The sequence below is a fragment of the Capricornis sumatraensis genome, chromosome 3 (genome assembly GCF_032405125.1).
Source record: "Capricornis sumatraensis isolate serow.1 chromosome 3, serow.2, whole genome shotgun sequence".
In the NCBI taxonomy this organism is placed as follows: Eukaryota; Metazoa; Chordata; class Mammalia; order Artiodactyla; family Bovidae; genus Capricornis; species Capricornis sumatraensis.
This window is the reverse complement of record NC_091071.1, coordinates 168,771,296-168,790,506: the sequence shown is the minus strand read 5'-3', so window position 1 is coordinate 168,790,506 and position 19,211 is coordinate 168,771,296. Positions and strand designations below refer to the sequence as shown.

The following is a 19,211-nucleotide window of genomic DNA, read 5'->3' as shown; positions in this document are numbered from 1 at the left end:
ACCATAGTGACACCAACTGTTTGTTCCTCTGTGAGGCACATCGAAATCATTTCTCAGATTAACCATGTTGTAGAACTATGTCCAAAATGAGGCTGGAATTGTTTAAGCTGCTGAAATGTTTAGTGAACAGCAAGTAATTCTTCCTTTTGACCACCTTCAGGAGCTAAGATTCCTGGTTTATTTTAGTATTAATATTTTCGAGGCCTCTTAGAAATCATTGTTGATTCTCAGAGTTCACTGTGTTTCCCACCTACTCCTAATCTTCTCGCTCTTGTGTGTGTTCATTCATTTGTAGAGCATAAATGGCATTCGCACCGAGGAGGTGGCTGCCGTGGCCACGGGGCCATCTACCAACCCTGACTCTGAATGGGAGGGCCCCAAGTGTTCAGTAATTCCTAGTAAGAGCCAAATGACCGCTTCACCGGAGTCTCCAAAACACTTTGACTTTGGCTCCCTCTCCGTAAGCAGCAAGGAGACAGAGGAGAAGGAGCTGGAGGCAGCTGGCTCTCTTGATATCAAGGAAGAGCTGAGCGGCCCCGGTGGGGAGTGTGTAGGAGTGGAGGAACAGGCCAGTGCCTTACAGGCCTCAGTCTCACCAGCTTCCTCCCAGCTGCAACTTGGGGACAAAAAGGCAGAGAGTAGTGAGCAACGTGTTGCACCAGGAGAGCCGCTGGGAAAGCAAAACGGATCATTGCTTGACTCTCGTGTGGGTAACCAATTCCCCACCGTCATTCGAAGTTTCCAGGTAGTAACTGATTTAGTGATGCAGGTCTAACGACTCACTCTGGGAGAAGGCCGGGATCTACTCTGCGGAGGAGCTGGTGGTGGCAGTGGTGAGGATAGTTGCCTCTTGGCTCTTTTCCAAAATCACAGAATAAAATTGCAGTTCTTGATTACTACAAAGAAATGTATTCAGAGTCATTAACAGTACCCCCAAAACTCTTTTCCTTGATTGAGAACGGGCTTCGTAAAGAGGCAAATTTCTGAGACTTCTGTGATGAGGGGCCTTCCGTGTTCTGAGACCCTGCCCCCAAAACGCAATTAATTAATTAAAAGGGGTAACTGACTTTTTAAATGAGGAGTCAGGCCCCAAATAATGGCTTATGTATTGCAGCCACACAGTGCAGCCCACCACTCCCACGGACCGCACTCACGGGAGCTTCCGTGATCATAGGCACTAATCTCCTATGCTAAGGTGGATGGCCACTTAACTCTACCACAATCATATGCTAGTTTCAGGGTGATTTATAGTCTCGGGGAAGGCGAGCTGATGGACAGGAAACCTTTGATGATATTTCGCCTAAGTTCATTCTTCGGAAATTCTGAGATTAATCACCAGGTGGTGGTAAAACTGATTCTCTTCTCTCTACTTTTCCCAATACTGTTTTATTTTCAATAACTCCAAAGTGAATGTCTGACATTGATTTGAAAGAAGTTAATGAATTCCAGGGTAATGTGTTCCAAGGCCAGTGCTATGTCATGTACCATTTGTACTAAGGGGAGGAAATGTGGCTGATTTCCTTAATTTTAATGGTACAGTCACAAGGACAAGCAGAAGCGACTGCTCTTTGGCAGATAGTTTTATACTCAAATTCTGAAGGTCCATCTGAAGTGTTTTGTATCACCACGCGTAGCTGTCTGACGCTACTGCTTTCCATTGAGCCTGCGAAAGTGAACCGTAGCGCCGGCCTTTAATGTCCTTGGTGATTCGACACCTTGGCAGGACTACGCTGGAGTAGAGTCCAGATCCTGGGCAGAGGTTGAGCTGGCCCTTTGCTTGATCAGAGCAATCACTTTGATCAGATCAATGTCAGATTAGCTAGCCACAGCCTGCAGAGGACTCCGGTGACTCTCTCTCTTTACTGCCTCACAGCCTCCCCTGGTGAAGACTCAGACTGTCACCATCTCAGACACTGCCAATGCTGTGAAAAGTGAAATTCCAACCAAAGACGTCCCTATCGTCCACACGGAGACCAAGACCATCACATACGAGGCTGCCCAGGTGGGACATGGTTCAGTGTTTCAGAACCAGAGACTATCCAGTAAGCATGATATATCACCTCTCTACACAGGGTTTCTCATCACTTGCTGCAAATAATGCTAGGCTTTTCTGGGGCAGTCCTTTTCAGAAGAGATCACTCATCTCAAGATGTCCCCAGATACTTTATTAAAAGCAAAATTATCTTGGATTTGATGGCTTATATTCACCCAGTTCAGTTAGGGAAGACAATCCAGTGTGATGGTTGAGAACATGGGCTTTGGGTCAAACAAACGTCAGCTCAGGTCCCAGCTTCTCCATATATTAACTTAAACAAGCGGGTGAGCATCTGGGAACCCTGATGCCTCACTCCACCCCTCACGCCCGCCTGCACCGTTTTAGTATCTACCTCATGATTCTGTCATGAAACTTGTGTAAGACGGTACTTGAACACCATACCTGAAAGTGTAAGTAAAAGAAAGAAAGTGAAGTTGCTCAGTCGTGTCCGACTCTTTGCCATCCCATGGACTGTAGCCTACCAGGTTCCTCCATCCATGGGATTTTCCAGGCAAGAATACTGGAGTGGGTTGCCATTTCCTGCTCCAGGAGATCTTCCCGACCCAGGGATTGAACCCAAGTCTCCCACATTGTAGGCAGACGCTTTACCGTCTGAGCCACCAGGGAAGTCTCAGTAAGTAAGAGCTAAAATAATTATCATCAATTTACTACAATTAAAATCATATCAGAATTTAGTGCTTGAAATTTTATTTACTTCCAACTTTTAGTAAAATTTCTCCTTCCTTGTTAATAATTTGAATGAACTCGTCTTGCTTAGGTTGAGTCATTTCCTTTTTCATTCACAGAAGCCAGAAGTGCAAAAAACTTTCCCGTTTATAAACTGAACTGTTTTTTCATTACTGCAGCAAGTATTTGTTTGAGCATTTATGTATGAAGCCAAAGCAATGTACAGGGTGGGCACAGGCCCTTCTCTCTGGAACTGACATTCTAGTCTGGAGAGACAGGCAATAAAACGCAGATGCACACATTTCAGACAGTGGTAAGAGCTTTAAAGAAACTAAAATAGGGTCAAGAGTCAGACAATATACGATAACACGAAGAGTTGCTATTCTGGGCCTGGAATAGTCAAGGAAATCCTCTCTGAAAAGGTGACATTTTAGCTGAAGCCCGCATGATGGGAAGGAGGCGGCCGTGCGGAGCTCTGGCTGGCTGGTTTCACACAAATCCTTTCGGTTAATCCTCACATCACCATAAACTGGGTGATGACATCCACCTTTGGGAAGCACTGTCACTTGCCAATTAAAAGCACATTCTTTGCAGTTAGACAAGTGGAATTTATATCCTAGCTCAACCATGTACTAGCTGGATAACTTTAAAAAAATCACTAATCTCTAAGCCTCTGTTTCCTGCCTGTAAAATGGGGCTAGTACTACCTACGACTGCAAGTTTTGGGGAGGGATGAAGTGAAATGATGTCTGGACAGTGCTTGGTGTGTTCCTAGACATTCGGTTAAGGTTGTGTGCTTCCGCCTTCTCCCTCTTGTGGTCTAAACTGTGGAATTTGAGTTTGATAAATAATGGTTTGCTCCATGGCTTCAGCTTTTCTGGCAGTGGTGATAAAGTCGCCTCATTTAAGCGGTTTTGGAAGATGGTTCCTAAAGCTGTGTGCTGAATCTTATTAAAGGAGGGGCTGCCTAGAGACAGGGATATGGCTTCTGGCAGGTTTAGGGGCATGCTTGCGAAGAACTGAAGTGTAGCCTGAGGAAACGAGAAGAAAGAGCTATGTCAGGAGAGACAGAGATGGATGAACAGGACTTGGCAGTGGAGGGGACTGCAGAGGAAGGCAGAGGACGTTCCTTTAAGATTGTGCACACAGTGAGCCAGGAGTGTTTTGAAAAGAAGCCCTTGCATATGGGAGGGAACTCTTTTAAGCTGTCACTACCATGGAAACAACCCGTCTGTCAATAGAGAACAGGTTTGTAATTTATAGTACATCCAATTAAGGTAATTATGTGCAACCATTAAAAAAAACTTCTGATGGGAATAATCTATGTGATAAATTGGTAAATGAAGAAAACGCAGTACAATATGTTATAAATAATATGCTGTTCATGTGAGGGAAAGGGGTTGTATGTACAGGTATGTATACAAAGGCTTATATGTGAATATACTGTCTCTTGAGTGGGTACTCAAAAATGCAAAAACAAAAACCCACCACTGGGTGGCCTGGGATGAAGAGGCCTGGGACTTCAGTCTGTGGTCAGGAGTGGGAGGGACACTGACATTTCATCTCCATTTTCAATATTTTAAATGTTGTAACGTGCATATCAAAAAAAATTTTAATGGTTCAAAATAAATTACTTAAAAAACTGTTAGCGCCATTCTGCCCACAGAAGCCCATGTATGGTTTGAGTGTAGCCCATACAAAAATTCACTGTAAAATATGCTAGAGAAATACAGAGGCCCCATGATGTACAAGGTAAAGCCTGTGGGCCCTGGGGTTAGAGAAACCTGGATCTTCTTTAAATGTTTATATATATATAGTCATTTATTTATTTAGCTGCACTGGGTCTTCATTTTGGCATGGGAGATTTTTAGCTGTGGCATGCAAGCTTTTAGTTGTGGCATGCGGGATCTAGTTCCCTGACCAGGGATGGAACCCAGGCTCCCTGTGCTGGGAGTACAGAGTCTTAGCCACTGGACCACCAGGGAAGTCCTCAAGAAACCTAGATCTTAATTCCAACACCTGCTAACTTTGTGACCTTTAGCAAGTCACTTAATCTCCAAGCCTTAGCTTTCTCTTCTGAGAAATACCTTTATAAGGTTATGGAGATACAGATAGTATTTTCCTGGTGCATAGTGGCTATTCCAAAATGGTAGCTATTGTTACATTGTTATGCATCTACCTTTATTTCATTTTAACCAGGCTGAAGACACTTTAACCAGCTACCAGCTATCTAGTAGCTCAGCTGGTAAAGAATCTGCCTACAATGTAGGAGACCCTGGTTTGATTCGTGGGTTGGGAAGATCCCCTGGAGGAGTGATAGGCTACCCACTCCAGTATTCTTGCCTGGAGAATTCCGTTGCCAGAGGAACCTGGCAGGCTTTAGTTCATAGGGTGGCAAAGAGACGGATACAACTGAGTGAATTTCACTTGCATACATCTATCTTTATTTCACTTTAACCAGGCTTAAGAAAAATTTGGAATTTGTCTTACTTCTTACTGACCAGACAGTGAAGTATGGTGGGGAAGTGTTGACTTTGAAGTTGGATTTACTGGATTTGAACCTGTTCCATCACTTACTAGTATCCAGTCAAGTTACTAAATCACTTTGTGCCTCAGTTTCCTCATTTGTAAAATGGGTCTAATAATAGTTCTGCCTCATAGGGTTGTTGCAAGGAATGAATAAGTTAATGTACATAAAATGTGCCTTTCAGGTTAAGTTGTCACTACCATAGAAACAACCCAAATACCCCTCAATAGGGAACAGGTTAAATAAATTATATATAGTACCTCCAATTATGGTAATTCTTTACAGTTATTTTTTTTAAAGCTTCTAATGGGAATATCTACATGATAAATTGGTAAATGAAAAAGCACAGTACAATATGGTATAAGTAATATATAGAAAAAAGTGACTGGCACATGATAAGCACCAGATAATTGTTTGCTATTGTTACTATTTACTATAATTATTTCTGCTCCTGTTTTTATTATCTTGCCAGACAAGTAAACCTGGGAACCTTATTTCAGTTGGTCCATAATTCCTACACTTTGGGACATGGTGAGAGGAGGTGGGGAAGGGTTTTTTACTTTTTGCATGTATACGTATGTATGCGTACTTGAGGTAATATTTACATACAGTGATAAGCACAGGTGATAAGAGTTTGGTTTGATTGGTTTTGATAGATGTGTCTATCTGTGTAACCAAGACATTTTGGGGACACAGAACATTTCCATGACCCCTGAAAACTTCTTCATAGCCTTTTCCAGTCTTTGCCTATTCTTGAACTTCATATAAATGGAAGTATACAGTCATACCCTTTTCTGTCTAAAGATGTTTTTCAGAGTCATCCATGTTTTATGAATCCATAGTCCACTGTTTTGTATCATTGAGTAGTATTCCGTTGTACAAATATACCACAATTTGTTTATCCTCTCATTTCTTGATGGACAGTTGAGTTGATTCCAGTTTGGGGGAAATATAAATAAAGCTGCTTTAAACATTCACGTGCAAGTCTTTCTGTGGACACATGTTTTCACTTATCTTGGGTAAACACCTAAGAGTGGAACTGCTGTGTCATAAGATAAGGGAATGGTTAACTTTATAAGCAACTGTGAAAGCCACAGTACCCTTTTTAGGAAACACTGGCAAGAAAAGAGGCCCCATGTGGGAAGAGTGTAAGTCAGGAATCATAACAGTGTCTCCTCCCTCTTCTACCTTCTCAAGACAGAAAAGGAGGAATAAGAGGGTGGGTGGACGTAGATGATAATAGATTCTCAGGTTGAGTAGAGGAGGAGCTCTTCAAGAAGATTTAGCCCTCCTGGCACACAAATTCTTTTTTTTTTTTATTTTAATTAAAAATGTTATTGACCTATGGCTGATTCATGTTGATGTTTGGCAGAAACCAACACAATTCTGTAAAGCAAGTGGCTTTCAATTAAAAAATAAATTAATTGAAATAAATAAATTTAAAATTAAATTTAAAAATATTGAAATATAGTTGATTTACAGTGTTGTGTTTCAGGTACACAGCAAAGTGATTCAGTTATATATATATATATATATATATATATATGTGTGTGTGTGTGTATATATATATATACACACACATACATTCTTTAGATTCTGTTCCATTATTGGTTATTATAAAATATTGAATATAGTTCCCTGTTGGTTATAGATAACCAACAGTAAGTCCTTGTTGGTTATCTATTCTATATATAATAGCTTGTATTTTAATCCCAGACTCCTAATGTATCCCTCCCTGCTACACACCCTTTCCTCTTTGGTAATCATAAGCTTGCTTTTGCTGTGTCTGTTATTTTTTTCTGTTATACAAATAAGTTCATTTGTATCTTTTTTTAAGATTCCGCATATAAGCGATATCATGTAATGTTTGTCTTCTTCTGACTTCACTTAGTATGATCATCTCTAGGTTCATCCGTGTTGCTGCAAATGGCAAAATTATTTCATTCTTTCTTATGGTTGAGTAATAGTCCATTGTGTGTATATTGGGACACAAATTCTTAACAACTTACAACATAGTTTTATTTTTCAAATCTCTCTTGATCTTCACAGCTACAGTGGAAGCAGAGCACAAGATTTCCTGTTGTAAAAGTGAGAAAAACTAAAACTCAGAAAAGTCAGAATGACTTGCCAAGATCCCATAGCCAGCCACTGTCTGAGCTGGGACCTGAACCCCAATCTTCAGACAAGATGTCTTTGCCCTCAGTCCTAATTGAAATACTTACTAGCATAGAACCTTGACAGTGTATTTAACTTCTCTGGACCTCGGTTTTCTTAACTTTCTATATAGTTAATATAGAAAGTTAACTTTCTATATAGTGTAATAATAGAACCTACTTCAGATATCGATAGGTGTGATTGAGGTAACAGTTGCATTATATGCTTGGCATATAGCATGAGTGCAATAAATATTAGTTGAGTCTGAATCTAAGGTAGATCAGTGGGTCTGGGCTGAAGAAGGTGTTAGTGAGCTAGTCAGTAATATGGCTGGTATGAGGGTGGCTGGCATGAGTGAAAGACTTAGGTGGCACCATCAGGTTCCCTCTGTTTTGTCCAGATTCCTGCCTGGAAGGGAACCCAGCCAAAGACTCTTCCCTAATGCCCTTCTCCTCTTCCTCAAAGCCTCAAATTTTTGGCTCAATGAAATGTGGTTCTTACTCCAAAGGGTTGGAGGCCTCTGCTTATAATACAAATGACTTCTGTAAAGAGGCAGAGAAAGAGAGTAACCAACACATTGCTTGCTGCAGGATACTTTATGAAAACAGTTGCAGTTCTCTAAATCCCCTGCTGAGTCAGTGTAAGATGCCAGTGTCAGGCAGTTCCAGCCACGCCTGTCTGAAAAGCTTGTAGCTGTAGGTAGCCTCCATCCTCCTCCCCTCGTTTCTTTTCATCTTGGTCAGGGATTGTCAGCAGCTCTGAGTCTGCTACTGGCCCAAATGCTTGCTGATAACTGTTCATCAGGCCGAGTCTGGCTCCTGCCAAACATTTCTCTTCCTTTTTCGCTAATGTCATTTCTCAGCCTGATCATTATATATTTATCTTGGTCCTAGTAGAGTGAGCGCCAGAGAAACAAGAAGTAGCCCCAGCCCTTGTTCTCTGTGTAGATTAGTTGTGTAGCCCAGCATTTGAAATACTTTTAAACCCCTCCTGTAATGAGGAGGACCCATTTCAGTGATAGTTTTGGTCTCAATAATTGTCATTGAGATATTCTATGTATTTCCCCCGACTTAGCCTTGAAAGAACATACCTCACATGCTCCAGTCTTCCATATTGATCTTCAAAGAAGATAGCCCAAGATTCCTTATCCCCCAGCAGGGAACTTTCCTGGTTCTTTCTGGAAAGTTCTGGCATATGACTCAGAATCTAGCTTTGCTTTAGCAACCAAGAGTTTATACCTTTCCTTCTTGCCTTGGGTGGTGTGTAAAGAGCTCTAGATTTGTAGAGAGGATTGGTTTTGAATCCTTGGGCAAACCATTCACTTTCTCTGAGCCTGAGTCTTACCTCTAGTGGTAAAAAAAACAACAACAACAACAACAAAAAAAACCCACCTGCCAGTGCAGGAGATGTAAGAGATGCGGGTTAGATCACTGGGTCAGGAAGATCCCCTGGAGGAGGGCATGGCAACCCACCCCAGATCTTGCCTAGAGAATCCCAGGGACAGGGGAGACTGGCTGGCTCCAGTCCATAGGGTTGCAAAGAGTTGGACACAACTGAAGCGTGCACACACACGTCTTACCTGGGAGTGCTAATAAGTTTCTGCCTTTTCTACTCATATTGATAGGACTCATGTAAGCATCAAAACAAGCTGAAGTCATTTTGAAAGTCATTTGTGAGCTGTCACATGCTCTATACTTATGCATAGTTACTGTCACTGGTTTTGAATCTGTGGTTACACAGCCTCCTCCAGTCTCTGATCCACTCCTATCCCTGACCCGATGCTGAGGAAACTGGACTCGTCCAGCTTTTTTGGGAGGAGCTTTGTTCCCAGGAGATTATTTTTATTTATTAAGTAAGAGATCACTGGAAGGGAATTGGGGGTTTGCTTTAGGATGTACAGCTGCAGAGCAAAGCTGCATCTCCAGCATCTGCCCCCAAGGCTTCCTGAGAGGCATGCTGACGCGTTGTGTCTCCTCCTGCAGACGGATGACAGCAACAGCGACTTGGACCCAGGAGTTTTGCTGACAGCTCACACCATCACATCCGAGACCACCAGCAGTACCACCACAACTCAAATTACCAAGGTAACAGACAGCTAGAAATTCCTTATGAAATCGAGTGGCATGCCAGGCTTGCTGCCTCTCTGCAAGAACCCCAGTCCATAAACAAGGATTTTCAGCTTTATCCTTACTGAGGCAAGTTATTCCCCATTCCCCATGTTCAGGTGGAAAGGCCCTGCTGCTTTTTCCCCAGTAATAAAGCCAGGGAGACCCTGAGCATCCCTACCTCCTTAGAGGTCTCAGAGTCACATGGTTTTCTCTTTACGCATTGCTCTGTCTTCCTGGTCAGTGCGTCCTCTGTCTGGCTGGGGAGGTCAGTTTAAAGGCAAGTTTTGTTGGAATTATTAAGCAACCGTATTTTCTAAGCCAAAAATCAGAACTTGGGGTCTCACAAAGAAGGTCTCACAAAGAATTTTTATGCCATGTAGAGGATCGAGGCCATGGGAACTATAGTTCAGATGCTGAAATATTGGAATCATTCAAATATTGTTTATGGGGGCAAGAGGGACAAAGTATCTAAAATTGGAACTGCTCCCAGAAAATCAGAGATGATCCATGTCTGCAGTAGCACTAGAGGAAAAAGCATGTTCTTGTAAGTAAGAAATCTAGATTCCTGACCAGACTCCTTCATCAACACACAGATGAATGGAAGCCAGTTACTTCGTGTATCTAGACCTTGGTTTCCTCAGATGTCAAATAGGGGGCATTATTTGAGGATGGTTTGACGTTAGTCATAGGAAACTGTTTTAAAACAAAGAGCTTAGTTTCAAGCTGCATGACATTTTTGTTTATAATCTTCTGATTTTTTTTTCCTCTTGAAAATAATCAAAATATACAGGAAAAGAGCAAAAAGAAACTCCTGTTTTGTTTACACAGAGAATTATGTTTAGCTTATTAAGAATTTTTAGCAATACAGAGGAACAGAGGTGTGCTCATTTTAGCAGATCCAGTCCGAATTGTGAACAAGTGTGTGAGAATGCTATTCTGTGCAGTACCCCACAGCAGATTAATATTTGGAGTATAGTTTTCAGACTGATTGCTTGCTGTTATTTGTTTTGCTGTTTGGGTTTTTCTTTTCTTCCTTCCTTCCTCCCTTCCTTCTTTCCTCCCTTCCTTTCTTTATTTCTTTCTTACGTGATAACTTTTCTCTTTGGTTTCAGACTGTAAAAGGTGGGATTTCAGAGACCCGGATTGAAAAGAGAATCGTGATCACAGGAGATGCGGATATTGACCATGATCAGGTGGGGATGCCAAGGAGATTCTGAATGTGGGAAGGTTTCCCAGTGGGTTGACCGATGGATACCAGAGTTGGCTTGCACAAGACAACAGCTTTATCTCCAAAGAGCCCCCTCAGCTTCTCCAGCCCTCGATTAAGAAGGAGGACAAAGGGAATCAGACCAGGAGACCTGTAGGGGGTGGGGAGGGGGTGCCGCAGATTGAGGAAGCAGCAAAGTGGAATGAAAGGAACATGGGCTGTAGACTCAAAAAGACTTGAGCTCGGATCCTAGTTCTTACCAGATTTTAGCTCTAATTCCGTCAGCCTCTGTTTCCTCATCTATAAGCTAGATCTTCCTTCAAGGATGTTGTGAGAATCAAGTGAGATACACATGTACATCGTGTGGCACGTGGTGGACTCCAAGCAAATGGAAACACTGCTGCTGTTCAGGGGGGATCCTGTAACCTGTGCTGGAGGCAGTAGAGGTGATCAGACCAGCCTGTGGTCTCTGCACTGGGAGGGGCCAGCCAGCGGGGACGCCATGTGAGAGGCTGGGACTCAGGAGACTTGGAACCTGCTTTCTTCCCAGGCCTATCACGAACTTGTTGTGTGACCTTGGGCAAATCACTTTACCTCTGATTTTTTTTTTTTTTTGGTTGTTTGTTTCATCTCCTAAAAGAGAGTAGGTTGATCTAGATCATTTCTGGGCCCTTGTGAGTGCTCAAATTCTATGCTTTTATGTTAATTAGGTGCTAATTGTGTGCTTGAAGCAATTAGCAAGTAATAAGGTCAGGATTAATGTTCCCAATTCGCTGGGAGCTGAAGTTAGAACAGTAAAGCTGCAGAGAAGAGGGGGTGGAAGAGACTGCATGCAAATGCTTCTGGAATCATTGACAGGAGCGCTGGAGCCATAGTTCTGTGGCCTTTATGCTGATATGCTGAGTGCCTTAAAAAACAAAAAACAAAAACTGAGCTGCAGTGCTGGCCGTTCCCTTGGTAGCAGGGTTGAGACTTACAGCTAAGAACACTGGACTGAGGGTCCCAGCAGCGAGGCTGCAGAAGCCCAGGTGGGAGTCCTGGCAGCCTGTTTGCCCCAGCTCAGGGGATCCTGCCGCACTACCAGCCTGCATCCACCCACGCGGCCCGATGTGTTCTGAGCCCCTGCCACGTACTTAGTCTGTGCTAGACGGCCTGGGAAGGAGCTTTGGCTTTGGTGTGAGACAGACCCGGCTTGAATCCTGACTCTGTAACTTGCTGGTTATATGTCCTTGAGCAAGTTCTTTGACTTCTCTTCTGTAGTTTGCCATCTGTAAAACAAAAATAATCATAGGTTTCTTTCAGGTTATTGTGACAAAGGGACATGTGCAACTTGCTAGCTCAGAGCGGTGCTTGGTTGTCCTCCAGTCCCTGAGACACGGGGACACGTGGAAGGAATAAGACATGGCGGGCTCTGGATGGGGAGGGGGCTCTTGAAGAAGATGCAGGCTGTCAGAGAGAGCAGGTGCAGACCAGAGGAACCAGAGAGAGGGCATGGGCGGGGCCTTGGTTGAGCAAACAGGATGAGGGGGGATGAGCAGGGCTCTGTCGGGGTAGCAGTTCCAGGAATGGCTTTCATGGAGTCAGGAGACCAAAAGAGGGCTTTCCCTTCTTCCCATCCCTCCTAGGGGTAGTCTTAAGAGCCAGATTCGACAATCAGCCAGTCAAATCAAGCTTGAGCCCTTTCTGGTGGGCGGTAGGGTGGGGCACAGGCTGTCTCTGAGAATCCCATGCCGCCATCCCCCAAAGGGTGTAATGGGCTCTTCCACCTTGGGGTGCTCTGAGATTGAGGCTCAGAGACTTGCAGCCCAAGGGGAGTAGCGGTGTCGTTGTGCGTGCGTGCATGCTTGGTCACTTCTGTCGTGTCTGACTCTCTGCGACCCTGTGGACTGTAGCCCAGGCTCCTCTGTTCATGGGATTCTCCAGGCCAGAATACTGGAATGGGTTGCCATGCCCTCCTCCAGGGGATCTTCCTGACTTAGGGACTGAACCTGGGTCTCTGTGTCTTCTGCATCACAGGTGGATTCTTTACCGCTGAGCCTCCAGGGAAGCCCAGTGGTGTCATTACTTTTCTTTAACTTTTCATCTGCTCCTTTTGCTTTCCTAAAATGATCAAAACTCCTCCAGAGACTAAAATAGGGTCATCATGCCCTTCCACCTCCTGCTGAAACTGAAAAACAGTCTGGTAAAGGGGAAAGTCTGATAGACTTCAGTGAAAATCCCCTTTATATTCCTTACTAGCTCTGAAACATTAAGCACTTTAACCATTGAACCTTGGTTCTATAAAATGGAATTAAGGATACTACCTTGATTCATTGAGTTGTTGTGAAGATCAAGAAATAACAGTAAGTAATGGCATGTCACACAGCCTCCCGCTCTTCCTTGCTTTCTTGTCTCTACTTCAGCCAGACATCTCTTCCTTCTTGTGTCATGCTTCATTGTCTTCTTCTCCTGTCCCGAGCTTCCCGGTTACCCTGCACTGAGCACAGCTTTTGCTTTGTTCTTTAGACGCCCTGTCTTGAGTGAATCCTCCCAGACCCACCCAGGCCGTCACCTCTGAAGTCCTCCCTGACTTCCTGAAGACAGCTCTTAGCTTTCCCCATGTCTGTGTTTTAGTCCAGCACCCTCCCTAAGCAGCACGGGATGGGTTCAGCCATCGTCAGTGTGGCTCAGCCTACCCTCAGCCCTGGTTCCGCAGACAGCAAGGTTGAACTTGCCAGAGAAGTGGGGTCCCGTGACCCTTTCCTTCGTCACTAGCCAGGCTGCTTTCTGTCTGATGGGCATCGTTTCTGTCTTCCTCAGGTCCTGGTACAGGCCATCAAGGAGGCAAAGGAGCAGCACCCAGACATGTCAGTGACCAAGGTGGTCGTCCATCAGGAAACCGAAATCTCTGAGGAGTGAGCTCAGGTAGGGGCTGCTCTTGGGGGGCAGACCTATCCCTCCAGAGGGGTCCACACTGGCACTTGATCAACTGAAGGTGGAGGAAGGCCGAGGAGGAGGGTGTGGGAGGTTGTTAAGTCCCTGGCGCCCAACTAAAGCAGCTAGGTGTCCTCCTGCCCCAGCAGTCCCGTCAGTGACGGGTTGGAAGAGATTCTCCGTGCGTGGCTGTAAACCCCACCCAGCTCTTGAATCATCCCTCACCCTCTTGCTTCCCCACCTCCCTTTCTCCCTGCTAAGTGCTCTCTGCTGTCACAGGGCTCTCTGAGTCTGGTCCTGGGAGGTCAGAGGAAGAGAACAAAACCAAGAAAAGCAGGACTAGTTGTCCTGAAATGAGGCTTTTTCGGGGGAAGGAGAGAGATGGCTGAAGCCCTGGGGCCAGACTAGAGAGCTGGAAGCAGGGTAGCTGACTTTTGGGGAGCCAGGGTTCCAGATAAATCCATGCCTAAAAGTAGTTTACAAATAATTTGAAGAAGCCACCAGGTAGGACAGGGCCCTATAAAACCCACTCAGGCCTTGATTGTCACCTGTGGCCTCAAGAACTTGGCAGGGGGATGAGGAAGTCTCCTTTGCAAGGTTCTTAAACTTTGCTTCTTTCTTTCCTCTAGGAATTCTCCCACCCTCTCCCCTCAACCCCCGACCCCCTGCCCGTCTGCCATCCCAGAGAAAAACCAGCGGAATGATAAAGAAGCTAACCAGCAATAGTTAGACTTCACTTTTAAGATGATTGATTCTAAACCACCAGAAAATCAATTTCTTTTTCTATTTGGAGTTTATACCAAGAAAGTCTGCTAGACATCACTGATCCTTTTGAATACCTTTTTCTATATTGTGATACAAGAAATTGTGCAACTTTTCACTCTATGGACTGTTTTTAAAGAGCTTTTTTCTTTTTTTTTTTTTTTAATGGGGTGGTTTGGAACCCCTTCAGACCAGCCTCTCCCCACTTAGACTGACAGGGTCCATAGCATTCTGGAAATCCTCCAGTGACACTGTCAGCTGTGTTGGGGGGACAGAGCCAGCTTAATGGGGCCTCCCCGATCCTCCCCTAGTCTGTAGCCTGTAGACGACTGCAGAAACTTCATGAACCAGCCCTTCCTCAGAGCCAGTGATGTCCCTTTACCAGAATGTCAGGCAGGGCAGCTGCCCTAAGGTGCAGGCCCTAAGCGAGTGCCCCCCGTCCCTTTGCTGAGGCGGAGACTCTGCTCAGAATGCAGCGCTGTTTCCCTTCCTCTCCCCTGCTCTTTCTCTTTGGAGCCTCTTTAGATCAAAGACATAAGACGTTGCTTCAGACATATCTGATGCTGTGAATGTTTGACCGTATCCGTGGCCTTCACCTTCCCGCCCTCCCTCCCCTCTTACCTCATCAGAAGCCGTGGCTCAGCTAAGAGCTCCCCTGCCACCTCCCATCTCAGGAGACCAGAACTCACGGAAAAATAGGCACTTTGGGCCAGAAGCATTGACGGCACATTTTTAATGGTGATGTGGACAAAGCAAGCTGATGAGATTTTTTTTCAAGGTTTTCTAGTTCTGGGAACGTGCACTTGACATGGGGGCATGGTGGGGTTTGCCTCAGCCGATCTGCCCGGACGTATTTCCAGGAGACCATCCCTGGGCCTCTCTCTCTAATCCTTGGGTGACAAGGAGTGTAACCCAGCAGGCGACTGCGGTCCATGACCTTACTCCTCGCCGTCGGCGCCTGCTTGCAGATTATCCTTTCTGGAGCAGGGGAATGGCTTTCACGGGCCTCCCTCCCCACAAAACCCCCCTTGACAAAGGGGCACAAACACCAGCTCTGCTCGTTCCCACCTGCCATCTGAGGTCTGTCCGGTTTTGTGACTTGATTTTTGTGGTGGGTTTAAGGTTTCTTTTTGTTTGTTTTTGAAAATAAGGAACTGATGTCCCCAGTTCCACTATTCCTGGTAAAGATTTGGGTGGGGGGGGGGCATTTTTATTCAGTAGGCCTTCTCTAATCTTCCAGCTCGCTTCCCACAGACAGATCTGCCCACATGGTCTTAGAATCCTAAGTCTAGGACAGAAGGTCAGCTCCCTGAGGTGGACAGTGGGTCACACCCAGCTGTCGCTGGGGGCTCCAGGGCGGGGAGCAGAGGCGGCTACAAGCCTCTGCTCCCCGCAGTGGGACCCAGCAGCACATGCCTGGAGTGCACTGGCTGAACTTTGTCTCGACAGACGCGGTTGGTTTGAACTGATCTCACATGTGTGCGTTTTTCTCTGAGTCCTTCCTTGAGCCTGTTACTAACCCACAGGTAGCTCGCTCTCTGGGCAGGGACAGGGAGGAGCTCAGGTAGGATGTGTCACTGGCTGTGAGGGAAGGAGAGCGCCCTGTCTCAGGAACAGACTTACAGCCTGGGAGCATAGGTCTGGAGCGACGGGGCTTTCCAGGCAGTGCCCAAGCCAAGGGCTTTGTGGCCCGGAGTGGTGGCAAGGTTGGAAATCCAGCTCATATCAAGCAGGTGTGCCAGATGAGCTTGCTTGCCAGTGGCCAGCTCTGCTGCTTGGAAGAGCTGCAGGAGCCCAGAGCTGACACCTGTGTAATGGAGATGGGCAAAGGAAGAAGCCAGGGCACGTGCGTCAGGAATCTCATGCCCCTATGTCCCATGATACCCGCTCAGAGTGGCTGCTTTCTCAGTCCTGGACCACTCCTCGGGGGCCTGAACTTCCCCTCGGTCTGTCACCAGCTCACTTCACTTCTCCCTGCTTCCCTGACTATAAACTGGACCAGAAGATCTCCAATGCCCTGCCGGCACTGCGAAGCCATGATATGGACAAGCCACCGTGAGGGGTGTCCTTCCGAGCCTCTTTCACCTTCCTCCCTCTCTGGTTACTGAACTTGGGGTTTGGCAGTTGTTTGAATATTTTATTTTCCTTCTTGCAATTGTGCGTGCGTGCGTGAGAAGAAAAACAGACTGTCCAGGTGGAAACAGTGAAGAGGGGAGAAGAGTTCATTTCCAGGGTCAACAACTTGGCAGCCATTTTCCTAAAGTGACTCAGACACACCACAGTACCAACTCTCGCTGCAATTTGATTTTTATTCCACTTGAGAAATAAAGATTTCCTCCAAGCCACGTGAGGTCTCTGTCACCCACCCACCCACAAAGCAGGACCTGAATTTATCAGCGGAGGGCCCACAGAGCCTGGCTGCAGGGACCTGTCAGGGAATCTTTGCCCGCCTCCAGCCCCCGCCGTGTGTTCTTCAGGGCAGCTAAGGGTGGCGAGGCAGCAATCCACCTTTGGAAATGGAGCCAGAGCTACGGCCTGACCAACACCAAGGAATGGTCATGGGAAATACCTGCCCAGTATCTCAGTCCCCGGGGTGGCTGATTTTACAAATCTCAAATGTTTTATTTTGGTGACAAAAATGAAGGAGCTTTGTAAATTTAAAAAAAAATTATGAATCATATCAAGTAGTTGTTTTCATTTCTCAACAAAATAGGAAGCTATGGCAGCCGAATCAAATTGACAACAACTTTAGATTAAATAGGCAATATTTAGGTCTACCATCTTGGCCTTTTGTAGTAACAGAAGTGGTAGTAGTGTTTAGATACTGTTTGGTCTTGCTTCTTGTATTGCATTTTTCAATAAACTAAAAAAAAAAACAACCCTGACTCTGTGAAGATTGATCAACTTTTAAAGTTCTCTTCTGCTACATGGGTCAGGGAAACCCAAATCCAAGCCATTTTCTAAGGCTGTCCACACTGACCATATAAAAGGATTTCTGAGAACTGGCAAATGCTTTTTGCCACCTGGAGGAAGATTTCACAGCATGGGCCACAGGACAAAGGAGAGAAGGGGGCTTCTCAGACCTGTTTGGGGAGGGGCCAGACCCTAGTACGGAAGCATTGGCAGTAGTATAGCCCTTGCCGGGATGTACCCAGCACGGCTGAGGGAGAAAGAGGTTTAGGTGGTGGGAGTTAAAGGCTCAGTCCCAGATGGCAGTGGAAGGTCTCAACTCTACAGCGTTGCCCATCTTCCCAGAGGCCCAAACCCCAGCACCAGTGCCACCTTGGAGCCTGTAACACCACAACCTACCTTCCAGGTCTGAGGATCCTCACCCACCACTTGGGGTCTGCCAAGACACCCACCAGATGCATCCCTGGACCTCCAGCCCCATCAGGTATCTGTCCAGGGCTAAGGCCACTTTTGGAGGCTGAAGGAATTCCTGAGGCTGAGTCATGATGGTCTCCAGAGTCCACATTAAAACACATCCTCTCTAGCTTTTTGAACCCTTGTGCAGTTGGCATTTCTTTGCCGACATGCAAGTCAGGAGGCCCTGGCAGCTGTTGGGGCTGGAGCATCCATCCCCCGCGCTGGGATGTGACTGAAACCTCTGCTAGACATCAGGACTCCTAGGGCTGTGCCACGGTCCACGCTGCAGCCTCACAGCAGGCTGTGCCCCTCCTCCTCAGACCCGGGCCCCCAAGTCCCCTCCTGCTCCCAACTTGGCATAGCCCCCCAGACTGAGGCGGTCCAGCCGTGGCCAGCTTCGGTGAGCACAGTCCCGAGCCGCTGGGGCCCCCAGCAGGAGCTCTCCGAGGCCCAGATCCAAAGACTTGGAATGTTCGATGCAGGAGCCGGAGGGCTGCACGGTGATGATCACATGGCCGGCCTGGGGCCGCGGACCCCAAGGTGGATGCAGCCCTGAGCCCTTCAGCGGGTAGCTGTTAAGCAGGGCAGGTAACCCCAAGCGAGGATTAGCTGGCTCTGAACGCAGACTCCGCACTGACGGGACGGGTGAGGTACCCCGACGCGGGGACAGGTCCCAGCTTTCCGGTTCCACGCAGCCTGCGGCTCGGGGAGTCCTGGGGCCGGGGCTGGGGAGGAGAGCGCAGTCCCACCCTGGGCCGTCTGGGGGTCGCAGCGCCTGAGCCCGCAGCACCCCCTGGCGAAGCCGTCGCGTCTCCAGGTCGCGGTTCTCGTAGAGCAGCGTGTTGGCGCAGATGAACACGAACAGGCCGACGCCCATGACCACCGGCCCAAGGAGTCTCAGCCGCTCGTGCGGGCCGTGAGCTCGGCCGGCGCCGCGACCCTCGCGCCGCAGCTCGCTCAGGGGAGGCGCGCTGGCGTTCGCAGCCCGGGGTCCCGGGACTCCGGCGCGGTGCGGCCAGTAGCCGGCCACCGCGATGCCCATGCCCACCAGGACCACGAGCGCCCCCAGCGCCGCGAACGCCCCCGACGGCGAGCGCAGCCGCAGCCGCGCCCGCACCCGCAGGGGTTCAGGAGGGGAGCGCGCGCGTCGGCGGCGGCCCAGGCGGCGGCCCAGGCGCGAGACGCGGCCCTCGGGGCTCCTCCGCACCTCCCCGCAGTCTCCAGGGCTCCCGGCCGTCATCTCGCCGCCGTCTGGGCGCTCTGCGGAGAGAAGTGGGGAGGCAGGGACTGAACCGACGGGCCTACGGTCGGAGCGCCAGGTCGGGGGCCCCAACCCGGGAGGGAAGATGGGGCCGCCTCGCCCAGGACGCTTGGAGATCCCTGGCGGCCACCCACGGATTTTCCCGGGCTGCGAGGCGGGGAGCCGCCCCCGCTCGGGTTTTCCGCAGCGGA

At 47.3% G+C, this 19,211-nt stretch overlaps 2 protein-coding genes across 5 annotated transcripts in view; one reads left to right on the top strand and one right to left on the bottom strand.

The window, feature by feature from the left end:
* Positions 1-17,248, top strand: part of EPB41 (erythrocyte membrane protein band 4.1) — a 186,927-nt gene extending 169,679 nt beyond the window's left edge. For 2 of the 4 annotated variants that reach the window (XM_068968950.1, XM_068968949.1), the window contains 5 exons: positions 1,874-2,002; positions 9,386-9,487; positions 10,624-10,704; positions 13,518-13,622; positions 14,261-17,248. In XM_068968950.1, the coding sequence (XP_068825051.1) occupies positions 1,874-2,002; positions 9,386-9,487; positions 10,624-10,704; positions 13,518-13,616 (411 nt within the window). In that variant the 3' untranslated portion in view covers positions 13,617-13,622; positions 14,261-17,248. Of the gene's footprint in view, positions 1-295; positions 746-1,873; positions 2,003-9,385; positions 9,488-10,623; positions 10,705-13,517; positions 13,623-14,260 lie in introns of all 4 variants that reach the window. The other 2 variants (XM_068968948.1, XM_068968957.1) reach the window with 2 other exon arrangements.
* On the bottom strand, positions 16,591-18,999 carry TMEM200B (transmembrane protein 200B). Its single transcript, XM_068968958.1, has one exon. The coding sequence runs from the start codon at positions 18,997-18,999 to the stop codon at positions 18,076-18,078; it is 924 nt and encodes a 307-aa protein (XP_068825059.1). The 3' UTR covers positions 16,591-18,075.
* Between the last annotated feature and the right edge of the window lie 212 nt (positions 19,000-19,211).